This window comes from Seriola lalandi, unplaced genomic scaffold (genome assembly GCF_002814215.2).
Source record: "Seriola lalandi dorsalis isolate HSWRI2012SDOR001 ecotype SW California unplaced genomic scaffold, Sedor1 jcf7180002054517, whole genome shotgun sequence".
Classification (NCBI taxonomy): Eukaryota; Metazoa; Chordata; class Actinopteri; order Carangiformes; family Carangidae; genus Seriola; species Seriola lalandi.
In genome coordinates, this window is record NW_019525070.1 from 1,613,947 (window position 1) to 1,635,774 (window position 21,828).

General features: G+C 39.5%; 2 protein-coding genes across 4 annotated transcripts in view; one reads left to right on the top strand and one right to left on the bottom strand.

Annotated features, from left to right (window-relative positions):
• The window catches only part of iqgap2 (IQ motif containing GTPase activating protein 2), a 35,239-nt gene extending 13,442 nt beyond the window's left edge, over nucleotides 1-21,797 (top strand). For 2 of the 3 annotated variants that reach the window (XM_087175902.1, XM_023413534.2), the window contains 34 exons: nucleotides 398-465; nucleotides 2,063-2,176; nucleotides 2,334-2,512; nucleotides 3,350-3,437; nucleotides 3,718-3,881; nucleotides 4,490-4,577; nucleotides 4,812-4,975; nucleotides 5,134-5,294; nucleotides 5,797-5,921; nucleotides 6,076-6,239; nucleotides 9,316-9,342; nucleotides 9,653-9,743; nucleotides 10,357-10,524; nucleotides 10,652-10,794; nucleotides 11,014-11,184; nucleotides 11,354-11,437; nucleotides 11,669-11,740; nucleotides 11,835-11,904; nucleotides 12,319-12,527; nucleotides 12,704-12,856; nucleotides 12,996-13,159; nucleotides 13,386-13,610; nucleotides 13,881-14,021; nucleotides 15,327-15,411; nucleotides 15,578-15,810; nucleotides 16,465-16,597; nucleotides 17,652-17,754; nucleotides 17,842-17,983; nucleotides 18,998-19,085; nucleotides 19,233-19,445; nucleotides 19,563-19,723; nucleotides 19,862-20,005; nucleotides 20,656-20,764; nucleotides 21,087-21,797. In XM_087175902.1, the coding sequence (XP_087032028.1) occupies nucleotides 398-465; nucleotides 2,063-2,176; nucleotides 2,334-2,512; nucleotides 3,350-3,437; nucleotides 3,718-3,881; nucleotides 4,490-4,577; nucleotides 4,812-4,975; nucleotides 5,134-5,294; nucleotides 5,797-5,921; nucleotides 6,076-6,239; nucleotides 9,316-9,342; nucleotides 9,653-9,743; nucleotides 10,357-10,524; nucleotides 10,652-10,794; nucleotides 11,014-11,184; nucleotides 11,354-11,437; nucleotides 11,669-11,740; nucleotides 11,835-11,904; nucleotides 12,319-12,527; nucleotides 12,704-12,856; nucleotides 12,996-13,159; nucleotides 13,386-13,610; nucleotides 13,881-14,021; nucleotides 15,327-15,411; nucleotides 15,578-15,810; nucleotides 16,465-16,597; nucleotides 17,652-17,754; nucleotides 17,842-17,983; nucleotides 18,998-19,085; nucleotides 19,233-19,445; nucleotides 19,563-19,723; nucleotides 19,862-20,005; nucleotides 20,656-20,764; nucleotides 21,087-21,200 (4,558 nt within the window). In that variant the 3' untranslated portion in view covers nucleotides 21,201-21,797. The remainder of the gene's footprint in view (nucleotides 1-397; nucleotides 466-2,062; nucleotides 2,177-2,333; nucleotides 2,513-3,349; nucleotides 3,438-3,717; nucleotides 3,882-4,489; nucleotides 4,578-4,811; nucleotides 4,976-5,133; nucleotides 5,295-5,796; nucleotides 5,922-6,075; nucleotides 6,240-9,315; nucleotides 9,343-9,652; nucleotides 9,744-10,356; nucleotides 10,525-10,651; nucleotides 10,795-11,013; nucleotides 11,185-11,353; nucleotides 11,438-11,668; nucleotides 11,741-11,834; nucleotides 11,905-12,318; nucleotides 12,528-12,703; nucleotides 12,857-12,995; nucleotides 13,160-13,385; nucleotides 13,611-13,880; nucleotides 14,022-15,326; nucleotides 15,412-15,577; nucleotides 15,811-16,464; nucleotides 16,598-17,651; nucleotides 17,755-17,841; nucleotides 17,984-18,997; nucleotides 19,086-19,232; nucleotides 19,446-19,562; nucleotides 19,724-19,861; nucleotides 20,006-20,655; nucleotides 20,765-21,086) is intronic. The other variant, XM_023413532.2, reaches the window with a different exon arrangement.
• f2rl2 (coagulation factor II (thrombin) receptor-like 2) lies at nucleotides 6,546-8,593 on the bottom strand. Its single transcript, XM_023413535.2, has 2 exons — nucleotides 8,296-8,593; nucleotides 6,546-7,873 (listed from the first exon to the last, which is right to left on the bottom strand). The coding sequence occupies exons 1-2, from the start codon at nucleotides 8,432-8,434 to the stop codon at nucleotides 6,810-6,812; spliced, it is 1,203 nt and encodes a 400-aa protein (XP_023269303.1). The 5' UTR covers nucleotides 8,435-8,593; the 3' UTR covers nucleotides 6,546-6,809.
• Nucleotides 21,798-21,828: the final 31 nt, after the last annotated feature.

Here is a 21,828-nt window from a genome sequence, read left to right on the forward strand (position 1 = left end):
GATAACCAGCTTTGGTAACTGCTCCTTTGAGAGCAGTGCTGATGCCAGACCTGCCTTAAATATCTATAATTCATTACCACTTATCAGGTACCTGCGGGAAGATGAAAGTTTGATGAAGTTTCCAGCCACCTGCTTGTTGAATTTGTTGTTCAGTGGTGGACTGAGCCTGCTGTTTGCTGGCCACTCATTCTAATCTGGGTCAACACTTCCCCCCTGTGGTATAAATGTGACACTACAGGGGGGGTAGCCATCAGGAACACTCACAATCTGGAGGGGAAAAAAACAAATCTAGAGTTTCAGTTTCATGATATCAGACTGTTGAGCTGCAGAATGTTTCAAGCTTTTTACTGCTTCCTTTTTATTTGTATAAACCTTATCCCCATATGTTTTATTTCAGCTTGTACTTGTATAAACTGGGCATTGCACCACAGATTCAGGACCTGCTGGGAAAAGTGGCCTTTACAGGTAACACCTGTTGAAATCATTATATAAGTATAACTGCAGCACAAAAGTTATAAAACAGCAGAAGAAGCAATGATGTTATTGATGCTTTTATAATGCAGAATACATGTTGCCGTAGGGCTTTTTGAAATCCTGACATGCGCATGTGTTCACTTAATGAGAATCCTCTTGGTGTGGAAGGCAATTTTGAGTCTTGTTGGGATTTAATTGAAAAACAGAAACGAATTATATCATGCACTCTCAAGCATGTTAAGTTTTATGGGCATTTGTTGAAATTACCTGTCAGTAATTTAGATGTTTGGATGATCAAACATTTCATGTTAATCAAAATATTCCCTGTGACCATTCAAATAATACTGAACAGGACACACAAACCTACCCACATTCAAACATGTTGACAATGGATTGTGCTGAATAAACCTCAGGGCATCATTTTTAACTTACAATTAACTTTAGGAAAAATCTCAGTGCTGTACTGTAAGTTACATTTTTCTCAATTGCTTATGCACATTTTCTAAAACACTGTTGTATTTCTCAAAACAATGAGAGCAGTCTGCAATACTACTACTACTCTGGAGCACAACCCTTCGTTGGTTAGAAGTCTATCAATCACTCAAAACGGTTAACCTGCGTAAACAGTAAATAACTTTGAAAACAAGTTCATCATTGCTACCAAAATGAAATGTCCCTTTGTGTGTAAATGGGAAAGCAACTATGTCAGTATGAGAAGACAATAAAGTTGTTTTTATACGTCTCATTCAAATATCCTCTACAACTGAATAAACTCATGTTATAAAAACACCACTTTCAACAGCGTACTCAGACTCAGACTCAACTGGTATGTTCCTTTATTCACAATAAGTAAAGGAACATATTTAACAGTAATTTGTACCAGAAAAATAGAAAAAAGTGTTGGCAGTCCAACCACTTTTGTGTCTGGTCACATTATTTTATCAAATAGTTGCCTTTACAATACACATGGTACACTGTGTATCCCTCCTCTACATGTCTCTGCCATGATGTTCTTACTGCAATCATGGAGCTTCTGTCCTCCCTCTGTGTTGACTCCCCCTCTGACCAAGAACATCACATGGATATTTACATTCTTCCCTGTGTATGAGAGGTCTGTTGTGCTTCTATGATGTCTGCCTGTTTCATGTCTGACCTCTGTGGTAGCTACATAAAACTCAGTCACTCACCCTTGTGGTTTCACCATCTACAATCTGTTACCAACTCTTTTTATGACAATACCAGATTACTATGAAACATCTATGTTTGAAAGGCTTTGACAGCAGGCTCAAATATTCTGAGTTTGAATTTACGCACAAGCATGTCGATGAACACATCTGAGGGTTATACACATCATTAGAAAAACGGCTTCATCCATTTTGTCCAGAGAAGCTAACACAATGCGTGATTGGATCATTTGAAGATATTTGTACTAAGTAATTTGACTTCTGAATGAAAGCAACAGAAAATGTTACAGATTGTGCCAAAGCAACTGAGAGAAAAACTTATTGCATGTAACTTGTAACTTGTATTGCATGTAGTATCTTTTATGTTTGATTTTCCCTGCCAATGCTATACATCTCATTTCCAGAGGAAGAGATCAGTAACATGAGGAGTGAGTTGGAGAAGTATGGCATTCAGATGCCGGCTTTCAGTAAGATTGGAGGTATCCTGGCCAATGAGCTCTCAGTGGATGAGGCTGCCTGTAAGTCCTCTGACCTTTTAATTGACCTTTTCTATTGATGTTTTGACAGAAACCTCAGAAGATGAAGAGAAAGCATCTGACATAGTTGACTAATTTTGTATTGTTTCCTTATGTATTTTTGGCCAACACTGAAGTGTTCATACACTCTTGTCTTTAGTGCATGCGGCTGTGATTGCCATCAATGAGGCGGTTGACAGAGGTCAGGCATCTGTGACGATGGGAGCCCTGAACAATCTTAACGCAATGCTGAGGAACATCCAGGAAGATCTGGCCCAAGACTATCAGGACACACTGAGCAAGGCTAAGGCTCGTAAGCAGGATCAGTCGTCGGGGAGGGTGAGTGGCTGAACAAACACCTTAGTGACCTCTAATGTTTCAGTGTCATTTTATCTCTATAATTATAAGTAATGAAATTAGTACCGGCTTTTCTTAGATAGCAGGCTTGATTAGCTTCTGAGTGACTTTCACTGTCTATATTCATGCCATACACATTGCTGACACTCTCTATTTCACTTGTCTTTTGGTCTGGTGCCATGAAATTAAACTGGCATCACCAATAAAAACACCTTTCCATTAAACCTACTGTATGATATGTCACATCTGTATTCAGCACAGTTTTGGGAGTAGGGTTGCAAAGCGTGGTCTAAGGGTGTATGTTGACCTGGGTGTATGTTGACCACCAGCAGATGCTGAACCTTCAGTGTTGCTGTGAAAGTTGTAGCACTGAACTGAAAGTGCAAAATAGAAGAATGTAAATGATGAGACTCATCATGAATAATCTTCTAACCAAATGTAAGGAATGCAAAAAATGTAGACGTTTACTACAGTGTACTGACAACTACATTAACTGAAGAGGACTGAGCTCTGAAAGGGGTTGCCTGCACTGACTCACTCCACTTGCCTTGCCAGCACATTCCAGTGACTGCAGTGTCAGCTTTGCTTTACCAAACGCTAACCCTCCACTCCCTCCGGCATCTCGCCTCCCATTCTCTTAACACTGTCAAAACAGGAGTTGTTCATTTACACCGAATACCTAAAATGTGATATGTAAAATATGCAACCTCATTAGTATAAATGGGGAAATTGAAATTGATGTCACCAAGTACAAATTAAATATGCCATATGAAACAAATATCTAATAAATGCATTTATTTTTCTTTGTCTGTCTCTTAGCGTTCCTCGATTGCTACTGAAGAAAGAGATGTTTATGAGGAGCTACTGACACAGCAGGAGATCCAGGGTTGCATTGACTTAGTCAACAGTAAGGACTTTCCCTCCCACAACCCTTACATGCTTTCCTCATAAAACTGTCCAGTGTCATGAAGGCATGCCTTTTTACAAGAAAAAAAAATCAGTGTAGAGTGTGGGTGCATATGAACACAGGACATTTGTCAACTCTGAATATAGAATAGTGAATGTGCAGTCCAAAAAATGAGAAATTACAATAAATTATTTTTTTCTGTGCTTTTTTTCTTGCTCAGAAAGATATTGAAAAGAAAGTACATTATCCCTCAGTGACGTCTGTCTTTCACTGTCTCCAGTCCAGGCAGCAGTAAGGCAGGTGAATGAAGCAGTGTCGGCCCAGGACGAGGCTGCTCTGTTGGCAGCACTTAGGCTTGAAGCGCTGGCCCTGCTGGGTGTTCAGGAGTCAAACTGCCACTGGTACCTGGAACATTTTACCACCTACTGCCAACATAAATCCAAGGTATACTGACTCAGAGCTTGATTGCTCAGTTGTTGCCAACTCAGGCCCTCAGGACCCAGACCACCTCTGTTTTCTTTTCAAGCTGTCAGTTAATTGCATTTATTTGCAGTTGTTAGAGACATGTAGTATATAAGCCCTTATTAGATAGGGAGAATAAAAAAAAAAAAAAAAAATAGTTCTTAGGGTTCCTCTGGGCCACAGTTGAGAATGACTGATACTTACAAGCCACAGAAACAAATCAGGCACATTTCTATGGAAACATAGAAATGCTTACAGCATCGTTTCTAAAATGAATTTTTCAGTTTTCCATCTAACAGAAACTCCACTTGGGTGCACAGCAGTTCTTTGGCTGAGGAGATTTAGTGTAAATGTTGATTTAGGACTCTAGCTGCTGCTGTGCTGTTTCATTACTCAGGCAGTGAACACACAATGTTATAAAGAAGTATAATCACACCTTCAGAGAATAAAAAACTACTCAGCCACTGTAACTTCAGTTCGAATGGACACCCCCCGACACTTTGTCCTCCATGGCCCTGCATTAAAACAAACTGCATAACCATGAGACCTTAGTGGTATCTCCATAGTGTACTCTAATCTTTGTGCTGCAGGATGGAGGGAGGGCTGTGATGGTGGACAAAGAGGAGATTCAGCGAGTTGTCAGCTCTTGCAATGACTTTGCCGAGGCTGAGAAACGAAGTAAGCACCTTTTGTTACTTACCATGGATGTGTATTATCAGTGATTACTGGTCAGTTGAAAATAATATTTGTATTCACAAGCTAGTTTTTCAACACTCACAAAATTTTCTTTTCAGTGTATAATTGTATTTCAAGTTTAATAGCATAATTTTCATACTGAGATACCTTTGGAAAATTGAATTCAGGTTACTGAAAAACATCTGTGACTGACTGACTGAAAATTTTCTTGACCAGAACTGGACGCAGTTGCTGCGATCAATACTGCCATTCGCCTTGGCAATGCAGTGGAGACGGCAGAGCAGCTGATGAACCCTGAGGCACAACTGCCAATTGTCTACCAAACTGCTGCCAACCTCTATCAGGCCGAACTTTTCAGTTTGCAGCTACAAGGCGGGCGGGTGAGACATCATGTTTAAAATTTTGACACATGCTCGGACAGATATGCGTCTGTGCTAGATATACAGTGCGGGCCCAAAAGACTGAGACCACAAATGGGAAAGTATATTGCAGTTAAATGTCAATTCATGCTTGTGATCCAGACCTTTATGTTTATTAGTCTGGCCTGAGCCACGAGGAGCTGAGTGTAGCTGTGGAGATGCTGTCAGCTGTAGCAGTGCTGAACGAGGTGCTGGACACCAAAGACCCCCAGGCTGTGATTGAGCAACTAACAGATTCTCCGCTTGGCTTCACCAATATGGACCAAGACAACCTCAACAGGTAAGTTCACTGCAGGACAGATAGCTGTGGACTACTGATGGGCAAAAGGTATCAGTGTCAAACAGGTACTAGGAACACCAGTTGTATGTGTACCATTTGGTAGCAGGTTTGTGACTGCAGGTTCAAGGTTCTCTTCTGCAAACATTTGTCTGACTGAAATGTCCTTGAGCAAGACTTTACCATCTCCAGCGTGAAGCTGTTCTCTAGTTAACCGTAGCCTCCTAATTGCCCTGCTGTCATATTTGTTAATGCTGGTAGTGACCCTGTTCTGTTTTCTGATTTACTATTTTGTTTTGTTGTTGTTAAATTATGCAGATATGTTTTTAAGAGAAACAAATTTGATTAAAAGATTTATTTTTAGGAAGAATCTCTTTAGGTTGTAGGTCAATCCACTGCAAGTCTCTCTCAACTGTTACCTATTAACACCAGGGTGGGCTACTGAGTAGTGACTCATTTGATGTCAGGAAACCGTTTTGACATTCTCCATGGCACTCCCCGTCAGGTATGCTGACACACTCATCAAACAGCGAGCTGAGACCCTTGCCAATGGCCAAGAGTTTCTCACCTGGAATGATGTTCAGAAGTGCATCGACGCAGTCAACGTTCAGGTCCATGAAGAGCACGAACGTAAGTTTGTGCTGGGCAGCAAATAAACTGGCCAGCAGTTTGAATCCTTGGAAAAGTATTATTTTAGGTGCAGCCTGGCAATTTTTGTAATCACACAATGAATTAAACACAGTGACTGATCAAGTTTCAAATGTGTCTTGTCCTCTGCCTCCAGGCATCATAGCCATCGCTGAGATCAATGAAGCACTTAACTCACGTGATCATCACCAGACACTTGCTGCCCTGCTCCTCCCTACAGCCAAGTTGACTGGTGTGAACCCAGCTACAGCCAAACACTACCATGATGTCCTACAATATACCAAGCAACTTCTTTGCCAGGTAATGTGATGCTGGTTTTGTTTAATTTATTTAGGATTTGAGTAGAGAAATGTGCTTGCATCTCCCACATCCTCAGAGTGCAAAATATGCAAAAATGGTTGAATAAACCAATGATGTAACCACATACTATAACTTTCTGATTCTTAATAGTTTTATTGGAGATACCCAGCAGCCCCTCATCACTGCCTTGACTGTATTATTATATATTACTACATTTTTATGAAACTGAGTTGCTTCATTGTTGATTTAGAACTTTAATGTACATATTTTACATGTAATGAAAAATTGGAAGAACAAGAGTAAATATCCATATTAATATTGTCTATTTATGTATTTTAATATCCTCCTGACAAAGCAAGATAGAGGATTGATTATAGTTGTCAACATACTGTGACACTGTGCCACCAAGTTACCATTCTTACATTGTTATGCTTGTATAGTTAATTTTTTTCCTTTTCTGGTACTATACAAAGTCTTAACTCTCACATCCTTGCTCCTTGTGCTTCCCCGCTGTGCCCCAACAATGGTCCAGCAGGGACATGTTTATTTTCTGTACACACACATCCAGTCTCATGCCATAACTGCAGGTCTCTGAGGTTTCTCACGGAGGGAAATGAATTGTAGCTCTGAGGTTGCCGTCTTGGAAACAAGCAAACACAGGAAGGGATCCAGACAGCTGTGGAAGCAGCAGAGACACACCGCTACTCTGTAGTATCCATACAGTCTGTCGTCCCCGCTGGAAAACAGACGGATGTAGTGGGCGATATGCAGGATGCCACTAGGCAAGAAACACACCACAAAGATGACAAAGACCAGAGTGCTGACCCTGATAAAAGGTCTCCAATCACAACCAGATTGCCTTAAGTGGTATACCACTACCACATGGGTATAGATACAAATCAGGAAGGGTACTATGAAGCCCAGACAAACCAGCATCAGCCTGTATAGCACCAACGGGGAATGGGATTTTTCTTCTAGGGGAAGTACATCATGGCAGGTGGTGACCCCCAGCTGGGTAACCTGGTAGCTCTGCCTAACGAGGAGCTCAGGCACAATAGCAGCCCCAAACAGGAACCATACAACCAAGCATGTCCCCACTGCCAGCGTAGTTTTAGTCAGCCTTCTGTACAAAAATGGTCTGACCACAGCCAGGTAGCGCTTCAGACTGATGCATGCTATTGTTTGAGCTGCACAGTAAACATTGCTGTAAAACAAGGCTGTGATAAGCCGGCAAGAGATTTCCCCAAACATCCAGTTGTTTCCGTTGAAGTGATAGTGAACACGCAGCGCCAGCGAAAGCAGGAGCAGCAGGTCGGACAAGGCCAGGTTCAGGTAAAGAACCACTGTGGACATGGACTTTGCTCTGAGTCTGACTCTGAGGAAGCCCAGAATGTAGGCATTGGAGGGGATACCCACAAGCATGGCCAGAATGTATGATGAAGGTATGACCGAGGTACTGAGGATCCCTGTGGTATAGGCTGTCACTGGGTCCTCTGGGTTCACATAGAGCCAAGGCTTTGTGCTGGGATGGAGAGCTGGCAGATGGTTTGTGTGATTAAGTCTGTACATCCTCCCCTTGAAGGTTTTTGGTATTGCACCAGTTGAAATACTGGTTTTGGTCCTGGTTCCATTTCCTATAAATGGGTAGGAAAAAACAATGTTCATGGCTTTAAGACAACTTTATTTATGTATTTATTTATTTTTAAAGTACATTTCAAACTACAGTAAAACATAAAATGTAGTTAGTCATGCTGCCTGTTGTCATCTAGTGTTTTAGTAAATACTTTGAAGTTAAATTTATTTTTTGCAATGGAAACAGACATTTCAATAATAAAAATATACATTAGTACATATTTATTTCAATATTTTATAACTTACAAATATTTTGGAACTTTGATCTGGAAAATGAGTCCTTAAGCAGTTGGTGTTACCAAAATGACTAAGTGTTTCAAAAAAGCACAAGTGCAAATATCTCATTTTGGACCCTGGCCTAAAAAGACAAATCCAGTTATCCTTTTGTATAACTTGTTTTTCAAAGTATTGGTAATGAACTTACCATCATGCTGAATGGTCTGCACTGCCATCAGACAAATGAGTAATCCTGGCAGAAGTTCTGCCATATCACTCTTCAGTCTGTGGCCCAGAGTCTTCAAAGGTTTCTTGTCTTCACCTCTCTCGGTGTTGCTTCTTTTCATTTAATACAGGAGTTTTCCACCAGTGAAATTTGCCGTTTAGCATGTCTACAGCGCAACAGTAGAACTGATATAATGGTGTGCTCTCAGCCTCAGCTGTCCCGCTATTGTGTGTTGAATGCTTCTCTGTTTGTACGGTGCTTTCCTGTTCAGGCTTGAAAACTGAATCGTCTCTCTGCCTGCCAGTGACTGCCCACTGACTCACTGGGGTGGGAGGACACTGCTCAGTGGTTCATAAACAGCTCAACAAATTATACTGATTACTGTTACAATAAGTAATTTTATGGTATGGAATTGAGGAATCACTCTGATAGGTTTTTTTGGATATTGTAAGCTTCTGTATTTGCATGAAAATGTATGCTACTACACTATACTATACTATTGCATCATACATTATACCGTGTTGTGCATTAATGTCTCTCTGGTTTGTCACATAAACTTTACACTGAAATGGTGACACAAATGAAGAAATGCACTTATATAATTAACAACTATAAGGAAAATGCTTCTTTTGCAGCCACATTTTTTTTGCCATTGCATTGTTGGAGGAGCAAGGCTGATCTTCTCTCAAAACATGAACAGTTGGCTGGGAAATTATCAGTCAGATACAGATATAAATAAAGTCAGTCAGCTCAGTGTTTTAATGATAACTTCCGTCCTGTTGGCCCCGTGGCCTCAATCCCCAGCAGAATTTTCTAAAGTTAGTCTAAGAACAAATACAAAATTAGGCTGAATAAACATTCATTGTGCTTTTTGTGATGTTACAATGTTAGGGTCTGATTTTTAGTACAAAGTGGTTGATTGAGTGGAGTTGAGGATATGGTGTGTGTTTATAGTGTAAGTATTGTTAATCATTATTCACTATATTTTTTCCTTTTCCTTAGATCTTACCTCTGGACACAGGGGAAATGGTACTGCCTATTATTTGCTGTTGCTCTAATAGCACCAGCTTGTGTAGTGTTGGTAATCAGTGTTGCAATGAAGTGCTGGTGCTATAGAACTAAACACGGCATATGCAAAAATCTACAATCCTAACTTGATGACTTTTGAAATTTCTAACCTTGACGTTGAATGTCTTGACTAAAATTTCTTCAAAAGACTTCTAATCTGATATCAAGTTAGTATTGTGCAGCTACACGTGCCTCGTGCGTCTAAAGTATGGTTTTGTTTTTCTCTCCTAAAAATAAGAGAAATGACCCTGTACTTTTTCTCTGACTGCAGAGCTCTGGAGATGAGTCTGCGGTACTGTGGCTGGACCAAATCCAAGAGGCCATACTCTCAGCCAACCAGGATGAAGAGGAGGCTCTCACATGTATGTACCCAGAGTTGAAATTCACTCATCCATATCTTCACCACTTTAAACAATAGTTGATTCAGGCCCAGTTAATTCCTCTCAATTATAAGCACATATAATACAATATTCTGATTGTCCAGGTTGTGCATTATTTTCGGATCACCACACAACTCTGACTTAACGGGTTCATTACTGTTCTAAATTAATACTTAGAGCTTGTTTCAGTATTGGCATGAATCATGGTACAGTGTTTTGTGATCATATAATACATAATCTGACATTATTTATATGAGTATCATGGCAGGCTTTGTTGTGTTACTGAGGCAAATGTACAGAATAACGTTCTGTTCCTGCAGATGTTTTCTCTCTGAACAGCTCTGTTATCTGGCAGTTCCGCCTTTTACTAGTTTATGGGAATTTGACATTGAAATGAGGACACAAAATGTCGCTGGAATTGAGACCATGCACTTTCACTTACATACACACTGCCATTATGCCATTGGCATTATTTTTTAATAGCCACATTACTTGCTTATTCGATATTTTCTACTGTGCATTTACTGTGTTGTTTTCATGTTTGACTCAGCACAACGTGACTGCTTCTTTGGTTCAATCTTGTTTACTTGACCAGTGGCTGGAGCAGTAGCTGATATTAACAGGAAGGTGGCCGAGGGCGACTCCCAGAATACACTGAAGTCTTTGCAGGCTCCCAGTGCAGGACTGAGAGCGGTGCTGCCTGAATGTGCTGACACATACCAGGCTGAACTGGTGCAGAGACAAAGTGACGGTGCTACTGAAGGTAACTGGATTTACAAGTATCACCAGAAAGGATGCTCTGTGTTTAAGAGTCTGACACTTAAGTGGTTCAGAGTTGGTGGTCAATAAAAAGTTCAGTGTCTAAAGAAGCGCTTTTTTCTTTGCTCCAGGCAACCCAGATAGTGTGTGGGTAAAACATTGCACCAAGGACAGATATGACTACTACTATAACCTGAAGACTGGACAGGGCACCTGGGAGGAGCCTGAAGAATTTGAACACAATGGTGGCCAGCTCAGTAAAGAGGAAATCCAGGTACTCCCTGCTTTGCAACTTAATGCTGACTCAGAAAGTATTCAGAGCCCTTTTACTTTTGCATGTAGATTTCATTTTAAATGGATGAAATTGCCATTTTTACCCTCAAATCTACCCTCAGTAAAACTTAATGACAAAGTGAAAACATGTTTTTAGTGTCACAGTACACTCCCATGATGGGACTGATTTAAAACCCAGAAACATGCCTTTTCCCCTCAGACTGTTGTCAGCTGCGTGACTGCAGAATATAACCGGGAACAGCTATGGTTGGCCAATGAATCCCTCGTGACCCAGCTGCAGGCGAGGATCAGAGGTTACCTGGTCAGGAAAAAGCACGCCCAAAGAATGGAGTATTTACGCCAACAAGAACCACATGTTGTCAAATTGCAGGTAGTGTGTGGCTCCACTGTGAACCTGTGAATAATGACTAATGTCTTGACTTTACAAACAGTATACTGACTATGCATTTTGATGTTTACATCATTTGTATAACTGATGTAAAACACACAACTTTCAGTATGCTTCCATGTATATTTTTGATAATGTTTTTCCCCTGCAGGCTTGCTGGAAGGGTCACAAACAAAGGAAAATGTACAAAGACAGAATGAATTTGCTTCAGAAAAATGTTTCTTCTGTTGTCAAGGTAATAAATCTATAAAAAAAAAAATGAATTCACTTACTGAGTGAATAGACAAGTGTAAAGCTATGTGCCCCTTTCTTTCTTGTAAATGTCTCTGAAAATCATCAGCGACAAATTGAAAGAATTGTTGTAGCTGGGAGCTGTTGACACACAATAAATTAATTTGCATGTACATAACAGTAATACTGTTGCTTTGAAATCAAAGACCTGACATAAAACACTTGATGTTTTTAGATCCAGTCCTTGGTGAAGATGTGGAAAGCCAAACGTAAATACAATCAGAGGTTACAGTTCTTCAAAGATCATGTGAGTATCACTTCAGTCAGTCAGCGTGGCATCCTTTGGTTTTTTCGCTGTGTGTTCCGTGTTGTGTAAGGCTCATTGCTATCTGTGTTTTTAGGAAAAACAAATTGTGAAGATCCAGGCTTTTCTAAAGGCCAACAAAGCCAGAGATGACTACAGAACCCTGAGTGAGTTAAAAAAGCATTTGACACTCTGAGCTGTCTGATATAATATCAACATTGTAATGTGAGACTAGAAATTGTATGTAATTTTGATTATGTGAGCTTATCTGACTGCTCTAGTTCTACCAGTTTAGTAATCACACTCACATTGTTTATGATTTTATTTTTCCAAATTTTTCTCTGTATAAAAAAATTGTGTCTTATGAAAGCAAGTGCCATTACTAAGTTATAGCAGTATTTAGATGTTGTTATTGAGTTATTTGGCCAAAAACATTGTGACAATGTTGTGATTATGTCTGTATTGCCCAGCCCCCAACAAAAGCATAACACTTGATGGCAACATTAAAAATATCATTGTGTGTGTGTTTAAAAGAGTTGTGACCAGGGCTTTTGCTGATTTTCTTATGTGCCAAACGTTAGCTGGAGCCAAGGATCCTCCTCTGTCAGTGGTGCGTAAGTTTGTCCACTTGCTGGAGCAGAGTCCCCTGGATCTGCAGGAGGAGCAGGAAGTGACACGGCTCAGGGAAGAAGTGGTCACCAAGATTCGCTCCAATCAGCAGATGGAGAAAGACCTGAACCTGATGGACATTAAGATTGGACTGCTGGTGAAGAACAGGATCACTCTGCAGGTTGACAATCATTACTTTTATGTGTTCAAGGGAAGAAAATTTATTTCATGTTGGTTGACATCATTCATTGCTTGGTAACGGCTCCTAAGTTTGACCTGTGATTAAATTCCTGTAATTATATCTTGTCCTGTCCAGTTAAGCTTCTTAATTCATTTGGTGTTTGTTTCTTTGAAAAGGATGTTGTGTCCCATAGTAAGAAAATGAAGAACAAGAAAAATAAAGCGAGTAAGGATGACTTGACTGCAGGAGACAGACTGGGTATTAAGGGCCTAAGTAAAGGCAAACGTAGGAAACTGGAGGCCTACCAACATCTTTTTTACCTGCTACAGGTAAAAAAAAAATGTTTCTAACTCTACCTCATCTACCGCAACTTAAACTACAGCTTACATACATCCGACTTAAATGAAATGCCTGTCCAGTTGCAGACACACACTTAATGTTACTCCTTTTCTCTTCCTTCCCTTCTAGACCAATCCATCATACCTGGCCAAGCTGATCTTCCAGATGCCCCAAAACAAGTCCACTAAGTTTATGGACACTGTGATCTTCACTTTATACAACTACGCCTCCAACCAGAGGGAGGAATACCTGCTGCTCAAACTCTTCAAGACTGCTCTGGAGGAGGAAATCAAGTGAGAACTGCTGCTCTGAACCGTATCCACTGTACCTGGTTTACACTTTGTAACCATTGTAGTGATTTAATGGTTAAAATACATTTTCATTGTGTAAGTGAAATAATATCAGATCCTGAAAGATAATAGTTTGGCATTCCCTGAATGTTCAGGGCATTTTGTATTTTCCTTGGTTGTTGTGGTGGACAATACTGATCTACTGCACCATCTTCTCCACGTACCTCAGTTCTAAGGTGGACCAGATCCAGGACATAGTGACAGGGAACCCAACGGTCATCAAGATGGTGGTGAGCTTCAACAGAGGTGCACGAGGCCACAACACACTCAGGCAGCTCCTGGCTCCTGTGGTCAAAGACATCATTGAGGACAAGAATTTAGGCATCAACACCAACCCTGTGGATGTGTACAAAGCCTGGGTCAACCAGCTGGAGACGGCTACTGGGGAGGCCAGGTAGGTGCCAGTGGGACGGTGATATATAAGATACGCAGCATGAGACTTACTACTTATTTAATGTCTGATCTTCTGTGAACCCAACGTCAAGGTAGAATTTTCAACATGGATCATTGTTATCCAATGTTAATGTATTTGACAAAGAAATTAATAAAATGGTGCTTACTGTGTTGGATTACAAATCTCAAGCAAGGCGCAGTTTTCTGGAAGTCTTTTGTTTTTTGTTATTTCACACATTTGAGTGTTTTGCCTACTGTTGTCTTCCCTCAGCAAGTTGCCTTATGAAGTGACTCCTGAGCAGGCCATGTCCCATGAGGCAGTACGCAGCAGGCTGGAGGCATCCAGTCTGGCTCTACGGTCTGCTACAGATAAGGTCTTGAACTCCATTGTGTCCTCACTGGATAATATCCCGTAAGTTTTGGGATCTGTTAAATGTCAACATTCACATGTCCTTTTGTATACGTCGCAGTTTTGTTTTTCAGTGCTTGCGCAGATTGCATAGCATGACTTTGATTCTCTTGTGTCAATTACTCCTTTTATTTATTTATTTATTTATTTATTTATTTTTTAAAACCAGAAATGTAAGGAAGAATAAATAAGAATGTGCCTTTAACATTCAAAGTGTTAAGTTATCTAAAACTGGGTGGAATACAGTCCCATTCTGTTTTACAGGGTTGGACAAAATAACACAAACATATTACACTGTAATCTAATATAATGCAGTTGCCATGAAATAAATACTGCTTTTGGAAAGATTTTAAACTTTGATATGTGATTCAAGTCTTGAGGCCATAATTTGCTGTGGCTGTTGTGTTGTGCTGGATAGCATTATATTTTAAGCTGTCCCTGTTATTTTGTCCACACCCAGCATTCTACCTCAGTATCTTTTCAGCAGCAACTACCCTGCGTCAAGGGAGCAAGTTACCTTCAAAGTCAACTTGGATTGTAACTTTAAATCTTATTTATGATGTTTCTTTGTTGGAATTAATTGGGTTATAAAAAAATGTATCTCTCTGTACATTTTTTAAAATTTATTTATCACTTATAGCATTTTTATCTATTGCATTTAAATATTTAAATTTCCTTTCTCATTGTCTTCTTTTTTTAAATCTATTTTTCTATTTTCACATCCTCCTATTGAGTGTTTTTCTGTCTCCTCTATTTTTAAATTATTACCTCAACTATATAATGAGAGCAATGTGACTAAAATAGAGCCAGACAGGAAATGATCATGTGCCTTGTCATGTCATTTACCACTCATTCTGGTTGTTTAGGGTTCAGCTACATAGGACATGGTCATTACTAGATAATCATCGCTATGGTACAAGCAGTTATCTGCTCGAGAACAAGAACTGTGATTTCACAGCATGAGCCACACCCAAGTAACCCAGTCTTATAATTAGAACATAAATACTTTTTACATTCTTTAATTTAAAAAAATTCTGAAGACTTTTTATACCACTAGATGGTGATGTTTGATTATACTCATAGCAGAAAACGGCACTTTTGAAAAAGTGGAAATATTGTACAGCTAAAGAGACACTGAAATCCATCAATAATTGCCATTCATTAATTATCATTAATGAAGGTGTTGATGCTTCAAATAAATCCTCTATTTCCCCCATCATTAGCTTGCTTTATCATTTGTCATACTGTACATGGATGCATGTTTTTTTGTGTTTGATGTCCTGTCAATGCTTTTTGTTTTGCATGTAGTTATGGCATGAGATACATAGCAAAAGTTCTGAAGAACAGCCTTCATGAAAAGTTTCCAGATGCCTCAGAAGATGAGCTGATGAAGGTAGAAGCCCTCAAAAGTATAAATATATATTTTTCCACTCAGTGCAGTATTTTGTGTTTAGATTGTCCCCTCTACATGCTTTATAACTGCAGCATGCTGACATGAAAGCTGGTTAATTTTACAAATTATTTTAATGAAGATTTCTCTTTCTTTTTTTTCATGGAAGATTGTTGGAAACCTGCTGTACTACCGCTACATGAACCCAGCCATAGTGGCCCCCGATGGCTTCGACATCATCGACATGTCAGCAGGAGGGCAGCTTCACTTAGACCAGCGTCGTAACCTGGGATCTGTGGCAAAGATGCTCCAGCATGCTGCCGCCAATAAGCTGTTTGAGGGCGAGAATGCACATATGACGCCAATGAACAACTACATATCTCAGACATATGAGAAGTTTAAGTAAGAAAGGAGAAATTAATATTGACAGAAAAAATGATGCTGTATGTGTAGCTGGAATAAATGTGCTGTAGAAAGCTTGATTTGCCTGTCAAAATGTGTTTAGCGCAGGGCAGTACTCCCGTGACAATGTAATTACATCCAATAGGGTTTTGGTTCATGCTTCAAACCAGCATGTTAAAGGGAAAAAACACACATGGAGAAATGTTCCTTCCAATAATAACAAAGTCAGGAGTATGAATAAAAGAAAATAAACCCAACTGATAAACATGTTTTGCTTGGGGGGTGAGAGTCAGGTTAAGCTGACATTGTAAAAGGAGTGACACAGGAAGAAGCTACCTTATCTTTATTTGGGAGACACGTGCTGAACTGATCTCCAGACGGATTTGTACAAACTCACAAAAAGGAAGGGCTGGGCCAGAATATGTGTACTTATCTGCACCACATTACAAAAGTGATTGTCTCATCATTACTGACTGGAAATCCACATAAATATTAGTCCATTTTGTGGAAACAAGTCAGTGAGAAATTTCCCTACAGGAAATCACTAGCACATCAAAGACAGTTTAGCTATTTGTCTAAACAAATGTCCCTAATGCTGTCCATTACTACTCTGATAACCACTAACTACTATTTCTGTATATTCTTCTCTTCCAGGCTATTTTTCCAGTCTGCATGTGATGTCCCTGAACCTGAGGAGAAGTTTAATATTGATGAATACTCAGACATGGTGACCCTGAGTAAGCCTGTCATCTACATCTCAATAGAGGAGATCATCAATACGCACTCGGTAAACCCAAGCAAAATAAATCTCATAACATGTCTTCTGTGGACTCGGGGTGTCATTCAAGTCTACATTAAAATAACATCAGCTTAGGAAAAACATGCAGTCATTATCCATCCATTACATACATTACATGCATCCATTATCAACTTATGATTCAAACATAATTGTAAAAGGTTTGTCCTTCTGTCAGGTCGGTGCGTGGTTGTACTGATTCTACAGTTGCTGTGTTATTTCAATGTCAAACCAAACAGCTCTGATTCTCTCTGCAGCTGGTTTCATGTTGGTTTTCTTACCTACTGCCCCCTTCTTCTAATATTCTAATGTTTTCTCCCAGCAAACCAAATTTCAGGAATTTCAAAATATGTATCTGATATGTCTGAGCATTTGAATTTGAACAAACAACTCTTGTCTTAGGATGATTCTTATCCTTAACCCATCATCTCAAGCAAATCTGAAAAGTCAAAATGTGATTAGATGTATAGGCTCTCATTTCTCATACTGCTTAACTCCCTCCAATTGCAGTCACTTGTGTTTATATTTTTGCCTTGTAATTTTAGGATATATTGTCAACTCTTGTCACATTCTCATCCCTTTTTATCGCTTGCTTCTCGCACAGCCACTGAACTTTCTTTACATCATCATCCTGTTTCCTTTCTTTATATTTCCAGACCACTTCCTTGGAAAGGGGGTTAGTGTTGACATAAGTACGCTAAAGCCATCTGTGTCCATTTATCACCAGTTTCACTCTGCACGTACACAGGGAACAATGGAGATGATGGAGATTGGGCAGATGCCCTTCCATTTCCTGTCTGTTTGTTTTATATATGTGAAGAAAATGCATTTTACCTATTCTATACTTTACTTTACTTTACCCTATTATTTGTGGACCTTCACTGGGTATTTGTTACTGCAACACACACACACACATATATATGTATATAATTAATGTACATGTTCTTGCAATTCACCAAGCAGAAAGAGAGCCTTGTAAGATTAAAATTACATATGAAGTATTTAAACCTTTTGTTCCGGTCTAATCACATCTGTATCTGTTCAGCTGCTTTTGGAACATCTGGAGGCCATCTCTCCAGACCACAATGACTTGTTGCATGAGCTGCTGCAGGACCTGGGAGACGTCCCAGATGTAGAGTCATTGCTCGGTACTGTCAAACAAACTCTTATTCATATTAAACACCAGTTGGCTATAGTGTATTTATCATTTTACACACTGTTCTGTTTTATTTCAGGTGAAGGAGCAGTAGACCCTAATGACTCAAACAGAGAGAGTTCTCTTAGCCAGCTGGCGAAGACAGAAATCTCCCTCAACCTAACCAGCAAGTTTGAGCTGCTGGAAGGGGATGACAAAGACCTGAAGACTCTCATGACGAAGTAGGTTTTATTATTGGAGGATGCTGAGACAAAAGCTTCATGCTAAATTCTTACCGGATGAGAATTTGTAAATAATCTCAATTCAGGTTTCAGCCTATGTCACCATACTCTAGTCTTTGATGTGTATTTAAGTCCATTACGCTGAATCACACTTAGTTAAAGCGTTGCATATAGAGTTTGGGATTGCTATGAATGCTGAGTGATGCACTTTACTCAACCCTTCTTGACACAGTGTGTGCTTCTTTATGGCTATCACTCAGTAACGCGTCTTTGTTGTCTTTCCTGCCCTTCTATCATTTTCCTGTCCAAAAAGGAAGGGGTATGGTGGTCAGGGTTATCTCGCCTATAAACATGTATCCGTCTGCATCAGTTCCTTAAAAGAGACTGTGTGGCAGAGCTGCTCTCTTCATTTCTTTCTGGCATGTACATTTTTTAAGAAGAAACAATAAATGCGAATCAGTATTGAGTTGATACAGTGGGCTCCAGAGGTCAGAGACCACTTTCCCAGCCACTGTATGTGCAAGTCTATTTTGAAGCCATGTTAACAAGACTGCGGTTATCAATCGTAGGAATATAGTATGGAAGATTGGTATTTTATTGAATAGTTTATGATCTGTTGAGTAGCTTTTGAGGTGACTGGACCAACAACATAATCTTGCCGATTAACTTAAGGTTGGTAAGAGTAGGTGATGTTTTATAAGGGAGAGTAAAAATGTATACATGTATATTAATTCTTTCCTAAAGAGAATTTATGATTAAAGGTGGGGAATGATGATTCTGTTCTCCTGAAAAAATTGGTTTATGCTTGTTGGTACATGTCTGGACACTAACAACACTTTTACCAAAAAGATTTTGTCTGTCACTGTATGATGACAGCCTCATTAAGGTTTTGGATTACACCTGAAATATAAGAGAGAAGACTGGCTCTAAAATATTATCTTTTTCTGTGTGTGTCTGTGTATGTGCGCGTGACGCTTGTGTGTGTGTGCGTGCGCTTGTGTGTGTGTCTGTCAGGACAAAAAAGCTAATAGTGGATGTGGTTCGGATTCAACCTGGAGAGACTTTGCCTGAAATTCTTGAGACCCCGGCCACTGCACCACAGGTGATATATTTTTAAGTTTTGTTTTCCTTACCGATGCACCCACCAGCCGTTCTCTTTATCAGAGGAACATATGCAATAAATGTTTGGTCTTTGATTGCAGTCTAATGTTCTAATTTGTGCATTTCTAATATGACTTTTTTACTGAAGGAGTCGGAGCATACAAAGATTGTAGAGCGCCGAGCAGTCCAGGACGCTCAGACTCCAGAGGGTCTGAAGAGCAGCGCGGCAGTACTGGAGGACAGCCAGCTGCCTCTCGAGCAGAAGAAGAGGAAGATCCTGAGGAACCTCCGTAACCTGGAGCAGGCCGGCCTTGCCAGTGCTGGTAACAAATACCAGGACCTCATCAACGACATATCAAAGGTTCATAAGTAGCTCTTTATTCACATTGAAGGACCCTTGCCTCCACTGCTAACTAATAAGCACTGTTAAGTCTGTTTGGCTTCTGAATTTGTAAAAACTTAAAACTGTATTTGACAGGACATTCGGTACCAAAGACGCTACAGACAAAGGAGGAAGGCCGAGCTTGTGAAGCTGCAGCAGACACTGACAGCGCTCAACTCAAAAACTGCTTTCTATCAGGACCAGATGAATTATTATGATACCTACATCAAGACCTGCCTGGATAACCTCAACAGGAAGTGAGTTGTACCTTCATTTCTTACACCTTGTTAGGATAAAGACTTTAGCAAAATCATTTTTCTCTCTGTTTGTATATGATGTTTGTGCTTAATGTCATTTATGTGGATATAATATATTAGTGTGCTTTGTGTATCCAGGAATTCACGCAGATCTATAAAACTGGACAGCAAAGGAGATGATAAGGGCAGTAAGAAGTGGAAGCCACAGTCCCTTAAGTACACTGCAGCGAGGCTGCATGAGAAAGGAGTCATCCTGGAAATCGAAGGACTTCAGACAAACCAGTGAGTTGATGAAATTAAAAAAGGATTTAATCTTCGTCTTTACCACTGGTCAGATATTGGATTTTTACATTTACAGCACCTGTAATGAAGTATCTGGTGTTAGGTTGTGACATGCCAACCATCCCACCACCACCATCAGAGTTGCAAATTGTTGCACATCAGCTTTGAATGCTGGTCATACAACAGATATGACAAGCATGGCAAAACTTATTCATACATTTAGTGTAGTTATTCAAACAATCTGTAGTCTTCATTAGTTTAGTTGTATCCCACTTGAGAATATGATTCTTGTTTGCTAAGAGGAAACATGTCCATTCAAAGTATTGGGACTTTACTATAAACTCTTGTTGTCAATCATATGTGTTAAAATTAGGAGTATTAATCAGTAAGATAACATTTGTCTTCGTGCCCTTATTCACTTTTCACTCTCAAGACAGTTACTGTCAACGGTTAGTTAAATGTGTGAATGAAACTCAAATCTGTCAACACAGGGAAAAGCTGTGCTGAGGAGATTGTGTGCTGATTTGGAGTTTCTCCAACGTACAGTGGAAATACCAAAAGCTGTAAATGAGGTCCTGTTCTCCCCAGTCTGCTGTGTTGTCACTTTTTTTTTTCATGAATCCCATGTTATTGTCTCTCTCATGTCTCAGGTTCAAAAACGTCATGTTTGACATTTCACCCACTGAGGAAGTTGGGGATTTTGAGGTGAAGGCTAAATTTATGGGAGTTGAGATGGAAAAGGTCCAGCTTCATTTCCAGGTAAACACATCCCAAAGCAGCGCACTAGTCAACACTTAAACTTGATGACATGACAGATGGTTAGATGTCCTGTTCCCCTCTTTGGACTACTAGCGGGAAATATGATGGAAATAAAGGAAATATTTTCCAGTTCAGACACAATTGTTGCAACAAATCTGTGTTTTCTTTTCTGATTGTGAAAAAAACATTTGAGAGAATACCCAGAAGAGATGATAATAATTCATCAAATAATATCTGACATAGGAGGTAAATTTGATTATTATTTATGTTGAAACCTCCCAAATTCGAGTTTCTCATTGCACCTGTTGTATTTTGTGTCTAGGACCTCCTTCAGCTGCAGTACGAAGGCGTGGCCGTCATGAAGATGTTTGACAAAGCCAAAGTGAACGTCAATTTGCTAATTTTCCTCCTAAACAAGAAATTCTACGGAAAATGAGAAAGTTAAGAGCAAGAGGGGAGAAAGCTCAGGAGCGGAGGAGGAAACAGATTGTGCCTTCTGACAGTACTGAGTTTGATGTGCAAAATTAATTTTGTCAGAAAACATCAGACGGTTCAGGACAGTGTTTTGTTTCGTCTGATTATAATTTGATGGATCCCACCAAAATGAAATGTAGTTATTGTTCAATTAAACATATCCGTCCTGTATTTTCCACGTGGTGATTGTAAATGTAATGTATTTTTAAGAATTAAATTGTAATAATATTCATGTTTTGTATGTAAAAGATAGTAGAAAACACACTTATTGGTTCCTTGTTTGCTGAAAAAACTTTAAGGGTTTGATTGATATTTGAGACGACGCAGCAACAATCAGTTCACAAATGGAGCTGTGGAGCAACCTACTAGCCAGCCTGCATGAAATACTGTAGTTTACCAGTGCCTTTTTAATTAAAGCATTTAAAGAAACATGTTTTAATTAATAAAACATTCAAAACTTTTAAAAGCTGCAACTGATGTATTTTTAATGTGTATTATCAGTATATAAGTGATTTGTAATGCTTGAACAATGTGCATAATAAATTACACATGCCCCATATCATTTGACCTTTTTTTTTTTTTCATCTGTT